Source organism: Oncorhynchus mykiss, chromosome 26, assembly GCF_057628025.1.
Source record: "Oncorhynchus mykiss isolate SJ-2025 chromosome 26, ASM5762802v1, whole genome shotgun sequence".
In the NCBI taxonomy this organism is placed as follows: Eukaryota; Metazoa; Chordata; class Actinopteri; order Salmoniformes; family Salmonidae; genus Oncorhynchus; species Oncorhynchus mykiss.
In genome coordinates, this window is record NC_143047.1 from 51,428,538 (window position 1) to 51,447,945 (window position 19,408).

Sequence of the window (19,408 nt, forward strand, 5' to 3'; positions counted from 1 at the left end):
GGGTAGATTTAAATAAAATAATAACTAATGTAAAAAATGTGTGTAAAACACTAAACATATTGTACCTGTCAAAAGTTTGGACACACCTACTCATTCAAGGACTTTTTGTTATTTTTACTCTTTTCTAACTTGTAGAATAATAGTGAAGACATAAAAACGATGAAATAACACATATGGAATCATGTAGAAACCAAAAAAGTGTTAAACAAATCAAAATATATTTTTGGCATTCTCTCAACCAGCTTCAAGAGGTACTTAGAAACCTGGAATGCATTTCAATTAACCGATGTGCCTTGTTAAGTTAATTTGTGGAATGTATTTCCGTTGTGTTGTGACTAGGTAGGGGTGGTATACAGAAGATAGCCCTATTTTAAAGAAAAACCCTGGAATGAGTAGGTGTGTCAACTTTTGACTGGTACTGTATATATATATATATATGGGGAATTGGAAACTATGATGCAGACAATTACATTGATAGAAGCAACAATGTGCCATATTAAAGATGATCTGCCTCTAAAACAAATATGTAGAAATAAAACCATAGTACATTGTTGTTCTATTGTGCAATCATGTGGAATGATGTCCGGGAAAAATATAGTGTTTGAAGTCACATCTTTGTTGTAGTGTGTGTGTGTGTGTGTGTGTGTGTGTGTGTGTGTGTGTGTGTGTGTGTGTGTGTGTGTGTGTGTGTGTGTGTGTGTGTGTGTGTGTGTGTGTGCGTGTGTGTGTGTGTGTGTGTGTGTGTGTGTGTGTGTGTGAATAAAAATTATTTGTCACATACACATGGTTAGCAGATGTTAATGCGAGTGTAGAGAAATGCTTGTGCTTCTAGTTCCGACAATGCAGTAATAACCAACAAGTAATCTAGCTAACAATTCCAAAACTACTACCTTATACACACAAGTGTAAAGGGATAAAGAATATGTACATAAAGATAAATGAATGAGTGATGGTACAGAACGGCATAGGCAAGATGCAGTAGATGGTATCGAGTACAGTATATACATATGAGATGAGTAATGTAGGGTATGCAAACATTATACTAAGTAGCATTGTTTAAAGTGACTAGTGATATATTGTCCATCAATTTCCATCAATTCCCATGACTAAAGTGGCTGGAGTTGAGTCAGTGTGTTGGAAGCAGCCACTCAATGTTAGTGGTGTCTGTTTAACAGTCTGATGGCCTTGAGATAGAAGCTATTTTTCAGTCTCTCGGTCCCTGCTTTGATGCACCTGTACTGACCTCGCCTTCTGGATGATAGCGGGGTGAACAGGCAGTGGCTCGGGTGGTTGTTGTCCTTGATGATCTTTATGGCCTTCCTGTGACATCGGGTGCTGTAGGTGTCCTGGAGGGCAGGTAGTTTGCCCCCGGTGATGCGTTGTGCAGACCTCACTACCCTCTGGAGAGCCTTACGGTTGTGGGCGGAGCAGTTGCCGTACCAGGCGGTGATACAGCCCGCCAGGATGCTCTCGATTGTGCATCTATAGAAGTTTGTGAGTGCTTTTGGTGACTAGCCGAATTTCTTCAGCCTCCTGAGGTTGAAGAGGCGCTGCTGCGCCTTCTTCACGGTGCTGTCTGTGTGAGTGGACCAATTCAGTTTGTCCCTGATGTGTACGCCAAAGAACTTAAAACTTACTACCCTCTCCACTACTGTTCCATCGATGTGGATAGGGGGGTGTTCCCTCTGCTGTTTCCTGAAGTCCACAATCATCTCCTTTGTTTTGTTGACGTTGAGTGTGAGGTTATTCCCCTGACACCACACTCCGAGGGCCCTCACTTCCTCCCTGTAGGCCTTCTCGTCGTTGTTGGTAATCAAGCCTACCACTGTAGTGTCGTCCGTAAACTTGATGATTGAGTTTGTCAGGGCAGCTCCCAGTCCTGGTGTTCTGTCCTCTCCATGGATTCTGTCTTTCATTCTCTCATTCCCAGTGAGGGAACACACCTTGTCTAAAGGTTGCTCCTATTCAGTCTAGTATTCATACAGTGTCTCTGGGTATTATAATGGGTGGACATGGAATGCATGAGTCTACACATGGAACCCAAGACTGAGATGAGCCTGGTTTGAGTATCTTTGATAAGAGGAACAACTGACGTGTGGATGAGTGTAATTGTTTTGGTCACAGTATACCAAAGGATGGGTGTAAGAGCATATGACCTCGCACATCGTAGGTGGTATTGCAACACAAGAACATTCTTTACATTGTTAAGAGTGAAAGGGAATGAACTGTTAAAATGAAGAGTAAATGACATGATAATAATTAGGCAAAGACTCAGATTCTGCAACATGTTTGTTGTTCTTTATTCAGAGAACCCTCTAAAGTCAACCAAAATCTTTATACCCCCACCCCCACACACCCCCACACACCCCCACACCCCCACAACCCCACACACCCCCACACCCCCACACCCACACAACCCCACACCCCCACAACCCCACACACACACCCACACACACCCCCACAACCCCACACCCCCACAACCCCACACACACACCCCCACACACCCCCACAACCCCACACCCCCACAACCCCACACACACACAACCCCACACACACACACCCACACACCCCCACACCCCCACACACCCCCACCCCCACACCCCCACAACCCCACACACACACCCCCACACACCCCCACAACCCCACACCCCCACAACCCCACACACACACCCCCACACACCCCCACAACCCCACACCCCCACAACCCCACACACACACCCCCACAACCCCACACCCCCACAACCCCACACCCCCACAACCCCACACCCCCACAACCCCACACACACACCCCCACACACCCCCACACCCCCACACCCCCACACACACACACCCCCACAACCCCACACCCCCACAACCCCACACACACACACCCACACACCCCCACACACCCACACACCCTCACACACACACACACACCCCCACACCCCCACACCCACACACCCCCAAACCCCCACACCACACAAACAGTAGGTGGGCTGTATCTTTTTCCACAGTTCACATTCCTCGTTTACTGTTCACTGTTCTACCCATCTGGCAGTTCCTCGCTGTTCCCTTCCTCCCTCTCTTAGAGGGGCCTTGACAGGGCCTCTTTCCGGTCTAAAGTTTTTCAGAGTTCCAACCAAGTAAAGGTCATGTATAGTTCAATTGTCCTCTGTGTTTTCTCAGTCACACATTTCTCACCCTTAACTTGTCTCAACCAAACCTTATTGGATTTTAGTCTAATTATTCTTTAGTCATTACATTAAAATTCCCTTATCAGTTACACCAGCTCTGTCAGGAGGAAATGGGCCAAAATTCACCCAAATTATTGTGGGAAGCTTGTGGAAGGCTACCCAAAACGTTTGACCCAAGTTAAACAATTTAAAGGCAAAGCTACCAAATACTAATTGAGTGTATGTAAACTTCTGACCCACTGGGAATGTGATGAAAGAAATTAAAGCTGAAATAAATCATTCTCTCCACTATTATTCTGACATTTCACATTCTTAAAATAAAGTTGTGATCCTAACTGACCTAAAACAGGGAATTTTTACTAGGATTAAATGTCAGGAACTGTGAAAAACTGAGTTTAAATGTATTTGTCTACTTCCTTTTCTGGTCACAACTTGCAGACTTGTTTACATGTGGCTGTGCGTTTTGTTGCCAACCTACTTTGCTACCTGACAACTTTACGGTTTTAACTTTTTAATTACCGTTTATTTTTTTGGTTTTTCCCTCAACTTTTTTTACTCCGGACACTTTATCTGGACATGGTTCTACAGGACCTCCACCAGCCAACCAGTAGTAACATTAACATGATGCTTTATCTGGACGTGGTTCTACAGGACCTCCACCAGCCAACCAGTAGTAACATTAACATGATGCTTTATCTGGACGTGGTTCTACAGGACCTCCACCAGCCAACCAGTAGTAACATTAACATGATGCTTTATCTGGACGTGGTTCTACAGGACCTCCACCAGGCAACCAGTAGTAACAATAACATGATGCTTTATCTGGACACGGTTCTCCAGGACCTCCACCAGCCGAAGATAAGTAGTAACATTAACATGATGCTTTATCTGGACGTGGTTCTACAGGACCTCCACCAGCCGAAGGTAAGTAGTAACATTAACATGATGCCTTATCTGGACGTGGTTCTACAGGACCTCCACCAGCCGACCAGTAGTAACATTAACATGATGCTTTATCTGGACGTGGTTCTACAGGACCTCCACCAGCCAACCAGTAGTAACATCAACATGATGCTTTATCTGGACGTGGTTCTACAGGACCTCCACCAGCCAACCAGTAGTAACATTAACATGATGCTTTATCTGGACATGGTTCTCCAGGACCTCCACCAGCCAACCAGTAGTAACATCAACATGATGCTTTATCTGGACCTGGTTCGTCAGGACCTCCCACAGCCGAAGCTAAGTAGTAACATTAACATGATGCCTTCTAATTGCAGTCGCTGTACTCATAATATACAGGAGAAAGATCGCCTTACGGCGAGGATAGCTGTGCTACAAGCCCAGCTTCAGACGCAGTCGTTAAGCAAGGGTAATTTCAGTGTAGGAAAGGATGAAACAGCGTCTGTGCCACCAGTAAGTACAGATTGTAACGTTAGTATAAATCCCCACGCGGTCCCGCAGCCGGACAACTTTCTCACAGTTTCTGGAGGGAAATGCTGTAGGAATGCTCAACCGGTGTCGCTCATTCAGCCGACTGAAACTTTCAAGCGATTTTCCCCATTAAGCAATGAGTCGGAGTCATGGGAGTCAGAGGCCAAGTCTTCACTTGTCTCGACTCTTCCCGTTACGGGGTCTGAGACACCGAAGCTTCCCACCATTAGCTCTGACAAATGTAAAACCCTAGTCATTGGCGACTCCATTACCCGCAGTATTAGACTTAAAATGAATCATCCAGCGATCATACACTGTTTACCAGGGGGCAGGGCTACCGACGTTAAGGCTAATCTGACGATGGAGGGGTGCTCTCATCTTATCTACCAACATAGACAGGGCTCTAACTCCTCTAGCTCCACAATGAAATAGGGTGCAGGCCAGGCAGCAGGCTGTTAGCCAGCCTGCCAGCATAGTGAAGTCTGCCACTAGCACAGTCAGTGTAGTCAGCTCAGCTTTCCTCATTGAGACCGTGTCTGTGCCTCGACCTAGGTTGGGCAAAACTAAACATGGCGGTGTTCGCCTTAGCAATCTCACTAGGATAAAGACCTCCTCCATTCCTGTCATTATTGAAAGAGATTGTGATACCTCACATCTCAAAATAGGGCTACTTAATGTTAGATCCCTTACTTCAAAGGCACTTATAGTCAATGAACTAATCACTGATCATAATCTTGATGTGATTGGCCTGACTGAAACATGGCTTAAGCCTGATGAATTTACTGTGTTAAATGAGGCCTCACCTCCTGGCTACACTAGTGACCATATCCCCTGTGCATCCCGCAAAGGCGGATGTGTTGCTAACATTTACGATAGCAAATTTCTAATGACTAAAGTGACTCAAATTTCTTTTGAGCTTCTAGTCATGAAATCATGCAGCCTACTCAATCCCTTTTTATAGCTACTGTTTACAGGCCTCCTGGATCATATACAGCGTTCCTCATTGAGTTCCCTGAATTTCTATCGGACCTTGAAGTCATAGCAGATAATATTCTAATTTTTGGTGACTTTAATATTCACATAGAAAAGTCCATAGACCCACTCCAAAAGGCTTTCGGAGCCATCATCTACTCAGTGGGTTTTGTCCAACATGTCTCTGGACCCACTCACTGTCAGTCATACTCTGGACCTAGTTTTGTCCCATGGAATAAATGTTGTGGATCTTAATGTTTTTCCTCATAATCCTGGACTATCGGACCACCATTTTATTACGTTTGCAAATGCAACAAATCATCTGCTCAGACCCCAACCAAGGAACATCAAAAGTCGTGCTATAAATTCACAGACAACACAAAGATTCCTTGATGTCCTTCCAGACTCCCTCTGTCTACCCCAAGGACGTCAGAGAACAAAAATCAGTTAACCTCTTGGATTTAGGGGGCGCTATTTTAATTTTTGGATGAAAAATGTTCCCGTTTTAAACAAGATATTTTGTCACGAAAAGATGCTCGACTATGCATATAATTGAGAGCTTTGGAAAGAAGACACTCTGACATTTTTTGAAACTGCCTCATGCCAATGACTCCTTATATGGCCATGAATGAGCTACGAATGAGCTTACGTTTTCCACGTATTCCCCAAGGTGTCTACAGCATTGTGAAGTCTTTTTACGCATTTCCATTGAAGAATAGCCGTAAGGGAGCATATTTAGCAAGTGGTCACATGGTGTCTCCCGCAGAAAATCTTGCGTAAAATACTGAGGTAGCCATTTTTCCAATCGCTTCTTATGAGAAACCAATTGCCTCGATGGATATATTATCGAATATATATGTTAAAAACACCTTGAGGATGGATCCTAAACAACGTTTGCCGTGTTTCTGTCGATATTATGGAGTTAATTTTGAAAAAAGTTTGGCGTTGTAATGGTAGCATTTTCCGGTCGATTTCTCAGCCAAGCATGATGAACAAACGGGAGCTATTTCGCCTACAAAAATAATATTTTGGGAAAAAAGGAACATTTGCTATCTAACTGGGAGTCTCCTGAGTGAAAGCATCCGAAGTTCTTCAAAGGTAATTTGGTTGCTTTTCTTATTTTCATGAAAATGTTGCTTGCTGCCAGCAGAGCTAGCATAGCATTATGCCATGATAAACTTACACAAATGCTTGTCTAGCGTTGGCTGTAACGCATATTTTGAAAATCTGAGATGACAGTGTTGTTAACAAAAGGCTAAGCTTGTGTTTGAATATATTTATTTAATTTCATTTGCGATTTTCATGAGGAAAAATTACTAGGGGTATTTATGTCCGCTGCGTTATGCTAATTCGTTTGAGGCTATGATTACGCTCCCGGATCCGGGATTGCTCGTCGCAAGAGGTTAACCACCTAACTGAGGAACTCAATTTAACCTTGCGCAATACCCTAGATGCAGTTGCACCCCTAAAAACTAAAAACATTTCCCATAAGAAACTAGCTCCCTGGTATACAGATAATTCCCGAGCTCTGAAGCAAGCTTCCAGAAAATTGGAACGGAAATGGCGCCACACCAATCTGGAAGTCTTCCGACTAGCTTGGAAAGACAGTACCGTGCAGTATCGAAGAGCCCTTACTGCTGCTCGATCATCATATTTTTCCAACTTAATTGAGGAAGATCAGAACAATCCGAAATTAATTTTTGATTCTGTTGCAAAGCTAACTAAAAAGCAGCATTTCCCAAGAGAGGATGGCTTTCACTTCAGCAGTAATACATTCATGAACTTCTTTGAGGAAAAGATCATGATTATTAGAAAGCAAATTACAGACTCCTCTTTAAATCTGCGTATTCCTTCAAAGCCCAGTTGTCCTGAGTCTTCACAACTCTGCCAGGAACTAGGATCAAGAGAGACACTCAAGTGTTTTAGTACTATATCTCTTGACACAATGATGAAAATAATCATGGCCTCTAAACCTTCAAGCTGCATACTGGACCCTATTCCAACTAAACTACTGAAAGAGCTGCTTCCTGTGCTTGGCCCACCTATGTTGAACATAATAAACAGCTCTCTATCCACCGGATGTGTACCAAACTCACTAAAAGTGGCAGTAATAAAGCCTCTCTTGAAAAAGCCAAACCTTGACCCAGAAAATATTTAAAAAACTATCGGCCTATATCAAATCTTCCATTCCTCTCAAAATTTTTTGAAAAGGCTGTTGCGCAGCAACTCACTGCCTTCCTGAAGACAAACAATGTATATGAAATGCTTCAGCCTGGTTTTAGACCCCATCATAGCACTGAGACTGCACTTGTGAAGGTGGTAAATGACATTTTAATGGCATCAGACTGAGGCTCTGCATCTGTCCTTGTGCTCCTAGACCTTAGTGCTGCTTTTGATACCATCGATCACCACATTCTTTTGGAGAGATTGGAAACCCAAATTGGTCTACACGGACAAGTTCTGGCCTGGTTTAGATCTTAACTGTCGGAAAGATATCAGTTTGTCTCTGTGAATGGTTTGTCCTCTGACAAATCAACTGTAAATTTCAGTGTTCCTCAAGGTTCCGTTTTAGGACCACTATTGTTTTCACTATATATTTTACCTCTTGGGGATGTCATTCAAAAACATAAAGTTAACTTTCACTGCTATGCGGATGACACACAGCTGTACATTTCAATGAAACATGGTGAAGCCCCAAAATTGCCATAACAACGTTACTACAACGTATCCAATTGACCACCAGAGACATTCTTCAAAGGACAAAGGACTCGGTTTGGCAACACGGTCTTCCACCAACCTACTGAAGCGCAGCTCAGAGTAAATATTTATTGCATTTTCCTTTTCCAAATGGCCGGTAATTTAGAATGCATAAGATACTGTATTTACCATAGCACAGCTTCGCCCTTTGTTCCTCAGTCTTCCCGCTCTTTCACTCAAACCCATCCCCTTTTCTTTTGTGTAACAAGCTGTAATATCTGTTCCGCCGCTAGGGACGTTTTCCTTTATGACGTAATTTGTATGATTAATTATGTGTATGTGTAATTCTGTGTGATTAGTTAGGTATTTAGTAAATAAATAATTAAACCCAATTTTGCATTGCGGATTCAACTTGTTAGCCAGGGTTCGTGCAGATAAACAAGAATTTACAACTTTCAGATGAGACTGAATTAAGAAGACGATTAATATTGACTGCTATTGATGTAAAATATTACTAGGTCTCTAAGAGTTTATTCAGAAGATAACAGCTCGATAAATATTATTTTGTGGTGCCCCGACTCTCTACTTAATTACATTTACATGATTGTCAATCAGGTGATATTAATTACGGATAAATTATTTCATAGAATAGCATGTCATATCACTTAATCCGGCATAGCCAAAGCTTTATCCATAGCTCTATCTATGCATTTGAGTGGTTACATTTCTCCAGCCCCATCCCTCAGCTGGTTACCAAATCAGTGCCAGGGGGGCTACTCCTTTTTATAAACTACAGATTTAACCCACATTGTTATAAAAAAAAACGTTTCAAGGTAAATCACGCTGATTGTATTAGAATTTTTCTTATAATCTGTGCTGTTTTGCACCACGGAAATATTGCATTGAGAGCCGAAACAAATCATATAGATAGACGACTGGATGATCAAGTCAAAGAAAAAATATCCTACAATCTGCAAGGCACCCAAACTGTCAAATGTGAGTTCTCAGTGAAACAAATCTTTAGTTCTGTTATTTATCAGATCATTACATTATCAACCTTAGTGTGCATTTGTGAGCTTTGTACTCTCCCATGGTCCTGGTCATTATAATATAAATTGTAATGTACAGTAGGTATTATCAGGACTTTGTGCTAAGGTCAAGCATTTGATGAATTAAAAGGTACAATGTTCTCATTTGCTATGCTTTCTTTATTGATTAACAGAATGATCAGTGTTACACAGGAATCATTTAAATGTGTTACTTTTCTCAGGTTTTTCAAAATAATATCTGACTAACACAATGCAATATAAAACCTTACAACCCCTTGGTATATTCAGACGACTTAAACCTGCTGCTAAAATATAATTTATATAATTCAATTGTTAATTGATTGAAAACAACATTAAAGACAAATTTTCTACATTATCTCTGACAGTGACTTTATGACATAAAAGATAACATTGAGTGTCAGAAAAATATTAAAAAATTAAACTGATACATTGCCATGCAAAAGCTAATGTCTGTCACAATTTAAGGCTGATTCTACCTCTCCAACTCAGGTTTTTATTTGCCATACCAGAGGTAGAGGGGCATACCACTGTTGCCAGCATTCAGATTTCTATCGATGAGGATCAAGTCTGCCTCGTCATAAGGGCCAGTTACATCAGGGTTGGATGTAACGGTCAAGGCCTTGATAGGGAGAGATCCATTTTTCTTGATCCAGACAAACACTGGCTGACCGCATGTTCCCTCATTGAGGTTAACATTCACCATGGTGAAACCACGCTCCACTAGGATGGAATCCTGCTCACGGTTGATGCATGCATTCATCTCTGTGATCCCGCCGCCCACTGTGGTGGATTGACGGTACCAGAGGTAGATGGGTTTTCCTCCAGAACCTCTACTAAGATCTTCATCCAGCCGGATGTAGCCCTCGTTGGAAAGGTTGATGTGTTGTTGGAATGAGGTGGCGGCAGCAACGTCACAGATGTAGGTCTTACTCTTTCTCTTCAACCAGAGGGTGATGAAATCTCCTGAGTTACTGCGGTTCAGATTGCATGGTAACCTTTCCCAGCCAAGCTTGAATTGGTGGGCCTCTTCTTGCTCATTAGTGGTGAGGAAGATATCTTCAATGGGAATGTCATACTTAGGGCTTGCACCACTAGAGTACCACAGCTGGATGACGTCTCCTTGTGTTCCAGAGTTGAGGTTTTCTGGGAGCTCAGTGAACCCTGCTTTTTTCAGGACATCTTTCATTTCATCAGTGAATGAAAACTGGACTCTGGTGATGGGTTTACCATTGCCCTTTTTGTACCACATGTAAACTTTGGTGGTGGATGAAGTGCCTTTGTTGAGGTTGACATTTATCTTGTCATAGTCTTGGTCATGAAGCTGTTGGTCCATTTCAGGGGTAGTGGAGATTGCAATTTCTGTGATGTATTTAGAACCCATTTTGTGTCGTTGGAGACAAGTGTCTGTAAAGTGAGAATACATCGTGACATTGGTCAACACCTCATTTGTAGCAAGACATGACACACTAAATACACCAAAGACCAAGACATATGATAAGTATAAAATATGAAGGAATTAGCGGCCAGCTTTACTAAGTATATTCTCCAGGGGTCATAAAGGGGAAACATGGCTTGATAAAATGAAGACTTCAAGGATGAACTAAAACACCCTAAACAGATACTAAAACACCCTAAACAGATACTAAAACACCCTAAACAGATACTAAAACACCCTAAACAGATACTAAAACACCCTAAACATATACTAAAACAGCCTAAACAGATACTAAATCACCCTAAACAGATACTAAAACACCCTAAACAGATACTAAAACGCCCTAAAAAGATACTAAAACACCCTAAACAGATACTAAAACACCCTAAACAGATACTAAAACAGACACTTGTTCTCGGCTGAGACAAATGATTCATTATAATGATGTAAAATGAATTGGTTACTGAAAAAACAACACTAAAGCACATATTCACACATCAGGAGTGGTAACAACACCCCCTAGAGGACAGCATTAGTCATGTATTTGTTTTCCACTTACATTAATTATGATCCAAATTGAACACTGATTCTTTGATCATCTGAATCAGGTGTTATGGTGTTAGTGGAACAAGAGAAACCCATGTATCCCACCACCAACCTGCCCTTTATAGTAACACAGACATACTCATATACACATCAGAACCTTTCATTGGAAGTCATTTCTTTACCTGCGATGTTGAGTTCTTCCTCTGTTCTGGAGTGTCTTCTCTGGGAGATAGTGTCTTCTCTGGGAGAATGTGTCTTCTCTGGGAGAAAGTATGTTCTCTGGGAGAATGTGTCTTCTCTGGGAGAATGTATCTTCTCTGGGAGAATGTGTCTTCTCTGGGAGAATGTGTCTTCTCTGGGAGATAGTGTCTTCTCTGGGAGATAGTGTCTTCTCTGGGAGATAGTGTCTTCTCTAGGAGCTGTTGTCTTCTCTTGGAGATAGTGTCTTCTCTGGGAGAAAGTGTGTCCTCTGGGAGAATGTGTCTTCTCTGATAGAATGTACCTTCTCTGGGAGAAAGTGTCTTCTCTGGGAGAATGTGTCTTCTCCGGGAGAAAGTGTCTTCTCTGGGAGATAGTGTCTTCTCTGGGAGATAGTGTCTTCTCTGGGAGCTGGTGTCTTCTCTGTGAGACAGTGTCTTCTCTGGGCGAATGTGTCTTCTCTGGTAGAATGTATCTTCTCTGGTAGAATGTATCTTCTCTGGTAGAATGTATCTTCTCTGGTAGAATGTATTTTCTCTGGTAGAATGTATCTTCTCTGGGAGAATGTGTCTTCTCTGGGAACTGGTGTCTTCTCTGGAGAGATAGTGTCTTCTCCGGGAGAAAGTGTCTTCTCTGGTAGAATGTATCTTCTCTGGTAGAATGTATCTTCTCTGGTAGAATGTGTCTTCTGTGGGAGAATGTGTCTTCTCTGGGAGAATGTGTCTTCTCTTTTAGAATGTATCTTCTCTGGGAGAATGTATCTTCTCTGGTAGAATGTATCTTCTCTGGTAGAATGTATCTTCTCTGGGAGAATGTATCTTCTCTGGTAGAATGTATCTTCTCTGGTAGAATGTATCTTCTCTGGTAGAATGTATCTTCTCTGGGAGAATGTATCTTCACTTGTAGAATGTATCTTCTCTGGTAGAATGTATCTTCTCTGGTAGAATGTATCTTCTGTGGTAGAATGTATCTTCTCTGGCAGAATGTATCTTCTCTGGCAGAATGTATCTTCTCTGGTAGAATGTATCTTCTCTGGTAGAATATATCTTCTCTGGTAGAATGTATCTTCTCTGGCAGAATGTCTCTTCTCTGGTAGAATGTGTATTCTCTGGTAGAATGTGTCTTCTCTGGTAGAATGTATCTTCTCTGGGAGAAAGTGTCTTCTCTGGGAGAATGTGTCTTCTCTGGGAGAATGTGTCTTCTGTGAGAGAATTTGTCTTCTCTGGGAGAAAGAGTCTTCTCTGGGAGAATGCGTCTTCTCTGGTAGAATGTGTCTTCTCTGGTAGAATGTATCTTCTCTGGTAGAATGTATCTTCTCTGGTAGAATGTATCTTCTCTGGTAGAATGTATCTTCTCTGGTAGAATGTGTCTTCTCTGATAGAATGTATCTTCTCTGGTAGAATGTGTCTTCTCTGGTAGAATGTATCTTCTCTGGTAGAATGTATCTTCTCTGGTAGAATGTATCTTCTCTGGTAGAATGTGTCTTCTCTGATAGAATGTATCTTCTCTGGTAGAATGTGTCTTCTCTGGTAGAATGTATCTTCTCTGGTAGAATGTATCTTCTCTCGTAGAATGTATCTTCTCTGGTAGAATGTATCTTCTCTGGTAGAATGTATCTTCGCTGGGAGAAAGTGTCTTCTCTGGGAGAATGTATCTTCTCTGGGAGAATGTATCTTCTCTGGTAGAATGTATCTTCTCTGGTAGAATGTATCTTCTCTGATAGAATGTGTCGTCTCTGGGAGAATGTAACTTCTCTGGGAGAAAGTGTCTTCTCTGGGAGAATGTGTCTTATCTGGTAGAATGTATCTTCTATGGTAGAATGTATCTTCTCTGGTAGAATATATCTTCTCTGGTAGAATGTGTCTTCTCTGGTAGAATGTATCTTCTCTGGTAGAATGTGTCTTCTCTGGTAGAATTTATCTTCTCTGGTAGAATGTATCTTCTCTGGGAGAATGTATCTTCTCTGGTAGAATGTATCTTCTCTGGTAGAATGTATCTTCTCTGGGAGAATGTATCTTCTCTGGTAGAATGTATCTTCTCTGGTAGAATGTATCTTCTCTGGAAGAATGTATCTTCTCTGGGAGAATGTATCTTCACTTGTAGAATGTATCTTCTCTGGTAGAATGTATCTTCTCTGGTAGAATGTATCTTCTGTGGTAGAATGTATCTTCTCTGGCAGAATGTATCTTCTCTGGCAGAATGTATCTTCTCTGGTAGAATGTATCTTCTCTGGTAGAATATATCTTCTCTGGTAGAATGTATCTTCTCTGGTAGAATGTCTCTTCTCTGGTAGAATGTATCTTCTCTGGTAGAATGTATCTTCTCTGGGAAAATGTATCTTCTCTGGTAGAATGTGTATTCTCTGGTAGAATGTGTCTTCTCTGGTAGAATGTATCTTCTCTGGGAGAAAGAGTCTTCTCTGGGAGAATTTGTCTTCTCTGGGAGAATGTGTCTTCTGTGAGAGAATTTGTCTTCTCTGGGAGAAAGAGTCTTCTCTGGGAGAAAGTGTCTTCTCTGGGAGAATGTGGCTTCTCTGGTAGAATGTATCTTCTCTGGTAGAATGTATCTTCTCTCGTAGAATGTATCTTCTCTCGTTTAATGTATCTTCTCTGGTAGAATGTATCTTCTCTGGTAGAATGTATCTTCTCTGGGAGAATGTATCTTCTCTGGGAGAAAGTGTCTTCTCTGGGAGAATGTGGCTTCTCTGGTAGAATGTATCTTCTATGGTAGAATGTATCTTCTCTGGTAGAATATATCTTCTCTGGTAGAATGTGTCTTCTCTGGTAGAATGTATCTTCTCTGGTAGAATGTGTCTTCTCTGGTAGAATGTATCTTCTCTGGTAGAATGTATCTTCTCTGGGAGAATGTATCTTCTCTGGTAGAATGTATCTTCTCTGGTAGAATGTATCTTCTCTGGGAGAATATATCTTCTCTGGTAGAATGTATCTTCTCTGGTAGAATGTATCTTCTCTGGTAGAATGTATCTTCTCTGGGAGAATGTATCTTCACTTGTAGAATGTATCTTCTCTGGTAGAATGTATCTTCTCTGGTAGAATGTATCTTCTGTGGTAGAATGTATCTTCTCTGGCAGAATGTATCTTCTCTGGCAGAATGTATCTTCTCTGGTAGAATGTATCTTCTCTGGTAGAATATATCTTCTCTGGTAGAATGTATCTTCTCTGGTAGAATGTCTCTTCTCTGGTAGAATGTATCTTCTCTGGTAGAATGTATCTTCTCTGTGAAAATGTATCTTCTCTAGTAGAATGTGTATTCTCTGGTAGAATGTGTCTTCTCTGGTAGAATGTATCTTCTCTGGGAGAAAGAGTCTTCTCTGGGAGAATGTGTCTTCTCTGGGAGAATGTGTCTTCTGTGAGAGAATTTGTCTTCTCTGGGAGAAAGAGTCTTCTCTGGGAGAAAGTGTCTTCTCTGGGAGAATGTGGCTTCTCTGGTAGAATGTATCTTCTCTGGTAGAATGTATCTTCTCTCGTAGAATGTATCTTCTCTCGTTTAATGTATCTTCTCTGGTAGAATGTATCTTCTCTGGTAGAATGTATCTTCTCTGGGAGAATGTATCTTCTCTGGGAGAAAGTGTCTTCTCTGGGAGAATGTGGCTTCTCTGGTAGAATGTATCTTCTCTGGTAGAATGTATCTTCTCTCGTAGAATGTATCTTCTCTCGTAGAATGTATCTTCTCTGGTAGAATGTATCTTCTCTGGTAGAATGTATGTTCTCTGGGAGAATGTATCTTCTCTGAGAGAAAGTATCTTCTCTGGTAGAATGTATCTTCTCTGGTAGAATGTGTCTTCTCTGGTAGAATGTATCTTCTCTGGTAGAATGTGTCTTCTCTGGTAGAATGTATCTTCTCTGGTAGAATGTGTCTTCTCTGGTAGAATGTATCTTCTCTGGTAGAATGTGTCTTCTCTGGTAGAATGTATCTTCTCTGGTAGAATGTATCTTCTCTGGGAGAATGTATGTTCTCTGGGAGATAGTGTCTTCTCTGGGAGAATGTGGCTTCTCTGGTAGAATGTATCTTCTCTGGTAGAATGTATCTTCTTTCGTAGAATGTATCTTCTTTCGTAGAATGTATCTTCTCTCGTAGAATGTATCTTCTCTGGTAGAATGTATCTTCTCTGGTAGAATGTATCTTCTCTGGGAGAATGTATCTTCTCTGGGAGAAAGTGTCTTCTCTGGGAGAATGTGGCTTCTGTGGTGGAATATATCTTCTCTGGTAGAATGTATCTTCTCTGGTAGAATGTATCTTCTCTGGTAGATTGTATCTTCGCTGGGAGAAAGTGTCTTCTCTGGGAGAATGTATCTTCTCTGGGAGAATGTATCTTCTCTGTGAGAAAGTGTCTTCTCTGGGAGAATGTATCTTCTCTGGGAGAATGTATCTTCTCTGGTAGAATGTATCTTCTCTGGTAGAATGTATCTTCTCTGGTAGAATGTGTCTTCTCTGGTAGAATGTGTCTTCTGTGGGAGAATGTGTCTTCTCTGGTAGAAAGTAGCTTCTCTGGGAGAAAGTGTCTTCTCTGGGAGAATGTATCTTCTCTGGGAGAATGTATCTTCTCCGGTAGAATGTATCTTCTCTGGTAGAATGTATCTTCTCTGGAAGAATGTATCTTCTCTGGTAGAATGTATCTTCTCTGGTAGAATGTATCTTCTCTGGTAGAATGCATATTCTCTGGTAGAATGTATCTTCTCTTGTAGAATGTATCTTCTCTTGTAGAATGTATCTTCTCTGGCAGAATGTATCTTCTCTGGCAGGATGTATCTTCTCTGGCAGAATGTATCTTCTCTGGCAGAATGTATCTTCTCTGGGAGAATGTATCTTCTCTGGGAAAATGTATCTTCTCTGGTAGAATATGTCTTCTCTGGTAGAATGTGTCTTCTCTGGTAGAATGTGTCTTCTGTGGGAGAATTGGTCTTCTCTGGTAGAATGTATTTTCTCTGGGAGAAAGTGTCTTCTCTGGGAGAATGTATCTTCTCTGGGAGAATGTATCTTCTCTGGTAGAATGTATCTTCTCTGGTAGAATGTATCTTCTCTGGAAGAATGTATCTTCTCTGGTAGAATGAATCTTCTCTGGTAGAATGTATCTTCTCTGGTAGAATGTATCTTCTATTGTAGAATGTATCTTCTCTGGCAGAATGTATCTTCTCTGGTAGAATGTATCTTCTCTGGTAGAATGTATCTTCTCTGGTAGAATGTATCTTCTCTGGTAGTATGTATCTTCTCTTGTAGAATGTATCTTCTCTGGCAGAATGTATCTTCTCTGGCAGAATGTATCTTCTCTGGCAGAATGTATCTTCTCTGGGAGAATGTATCTTCTCTGGTAGAATGTATGTTCTGTTGGAGAATGTGTCTTCTGTGGGAGAATGTATCTTCTGTGGGAGAATGTGTCTGCTCTGGGAGAATTTGTCTTCTCTGGGAGAAAGTGTCTACTCTGGGAGAATGTGTATTCTCTGGTGGAATGTATCTTCTCTGGGAGAATGTGTCTTCTCTGGGAGATAGTGTCTTCTCTGGGAGAATGTGTGTTCTCTGGGAGAAAGTGTCTTCTCTGGGAGAAAGTGTCACATCGAAGAGCCGAGTTTGTCTTTTATACACTTTCTCCAGTTAAGTTGGCAAATGATTCACCATTCAGAGTTCTCCAGAATACGTATTCCTAGGAACTTTATCTTTCCTCCTCTTCAGACTACACCCTTCCCTAGTCATATCTCAACCTGTCCGTCCATTACCCAGTTCATGTCTCCTTTTGACCCTGACCTTAAAGTAGGAATCCATAGAGGTGAAACTGCCACTTCAGTTTGCGATATTATAACAAAGATGTTAATTCAAACAACAAAAACAAAATGATGATCGGACATCATTCCACATGATTACCTGAACAATAGAACAGCAGAGTATGTAGTAAAATGTTCTATTTGTTATTTATATATATTGTTTTAGAGGGTAGATCATATTTAATATTGCAGATAGATAGTGGATTCTCTCAGTGTAATTGTCTGCATCATTTCCAATCCCCCATTTATATATTTATATTATACTGATGTATTATTTTGCCCCTGACCCTACCACCCCTCCCCACATTATAGTAAACTAATGGACATCAACACTTAGGCTTCTACTACCATCTAATACATACTATATACATTTTACATACTAGATACATGTTACATACTATATACACACTATATACATGTTACATAGTATATACATGTTACATACTATGTACATGTTACATACTAGATACATGTTACATACTATATACATGTTACATACTATACACATATTACATACTAGATACATGTTACATACTATATACATGTTACATACTATATACACACTATATACATGTTACACACTATATACATGTTACATACTATATACATGTTACATACTATATACACACTATTCACATGTTACATACTATATACATGTTACATACTATATACACACTATGTACATGTTACATACTATATACATACTATATACATGTTACATACTATATACACACTATATACATGTTACATACTATATACATGTTACATACTATATACATGTTACATACTATGTACACACTATATAAATGTTACATACTATATACATTTTACAGACATAGTATATTTTATATTTGTAACGATCGTCGTCCTCGTCTGAGGAGGAGTATGAGAGATCGGACCAATATGCAGCGTGGTACGTGTCCATGTTAATTTATTCAACAGAACACTAAACAAAGTAACAACGGAGAATGAAACGAAACAGTTCTGAATGGTGACATACACTAAACAGAAAACATTCACCCACAAAACACAGGTGGGAAAAGGCTACCTAAGTATGATTCTCAATCAGAGACAACGAACAACACCTGCCTCTCATTGAGAACCATACCAGGCAAAACACATAAACACAACCTAGAAAAACGAACATAGACTGCTCACCCCAACTCACGCCCTTACCATACTAACACAAACACAAAATAAAGGAACTAAGGTCAGAACGTGACAGTACCCCCCCCCCCCCCCCCCCCAAAGGTGCGGACTCCGGCCGCAAAACCTGAACCTATAGGGAAGGGTCTGGGTGGGCGTCTGTCCGCGGTGGCGGCTCTGGCTCGGGACATGGACCCCACTCCATCATAGTCTCGGTCCACTTATTTCAATCAGATCAGTCTGCCTTACAATATAACTGAAAAACGTAGGACCTAATAAAACCATAGATTTTATTATTTAGATTTTATAAACAAATGATTTAAATCTTCAAATCATATTTTAGAAAAATACATTTAGAGATGTTTAATAATTGTGAAAAAAATATGACGTTTTATCCATTGACTTTTTGTTGGTTGAGTCCCCACTCTGTAGCTTTAACAATTCCTACAGCGCAACATTATTCAAGTGTAGAATACCCATTTAAAAAGCACACATTAGTTCAACAACTGCAGAGTTCGTGCCCTTGTTTTTTAAGACTTACTGGTGTTAATCAGATCTCCGGTCTTCTCTTCTTTTTCCTCCTCCCCCAATGTAACGGTAATCTCATCCTCCTCCTCTTTCACTCCAAAAACTGCATCCACCTCTTTCCCTTCCTCTTCTTTCACAGTAACATCCTCCCCCTCTTCCTCTTCTTTTACTGTAACATCTTCCTCCTTTTTCACTCTGAACTCGTCTTCCTCTTCTTTCACTGGAACAGCCTCATTCTCTACTTTTGTTACTGTGACATCCTCCTCTTCCTCCTCTTCTTTCACGACAACGTTCAGCCACAAACCCTCTTCCTCCGTCCAGCAGACCTCCTCTTCTTTATCAGGAAGAGAGTAGCTTAGTGAACTCATGGACGGGGATGTTATCTAGCCAACTAGGAAGATCACATCAGTGACTCAACCCACTCAAGTGACG

At 41.0% G+C, this 19,408-nt stretch overlaps 1 protein-coding gene across 2 annotated transcripts; it reads right to left on the reverse strand.

Moving 5' to 3' along the window:
- Positions 1-9,100: 9,100 nt before the first annotated feature.
- On the reverse strand, positions 9,101-19,204 carry LOC110512750 (uncharacterized). Of its 2 annotated transcripts, none has more exons than XM_090221997.1 (2): positions 18,990-19,204; positions 9,101-10,750 (listed from the first exon to the last, which is right to left on the reverse strand). In XM_090221997.1, the coding sequence occupies exon 2, from the start codon at positions 10,725-10,727 to the stop codon at positions 9,840-9,842; it is 888 nt and encodes a 295-aa protein (XP_090078123.1). In that variant the 5' UTR covers positions 10,728-10,750; positions 18,990-19,204; the 3' UTR covers positions 9,101-9,839. The 2 variants fall into 2 exon arrangements, with proteins under 2 accessions (XP_090078123.1, XP_036820473.2); XM_036964578.2 differs by lacking the exon at positions 18,990-19,204 and adding an exon at positions 11,510-11,757.
- Between the last annotated feature and the right edge of the window lie 204 nt (positions 19,205-19,408).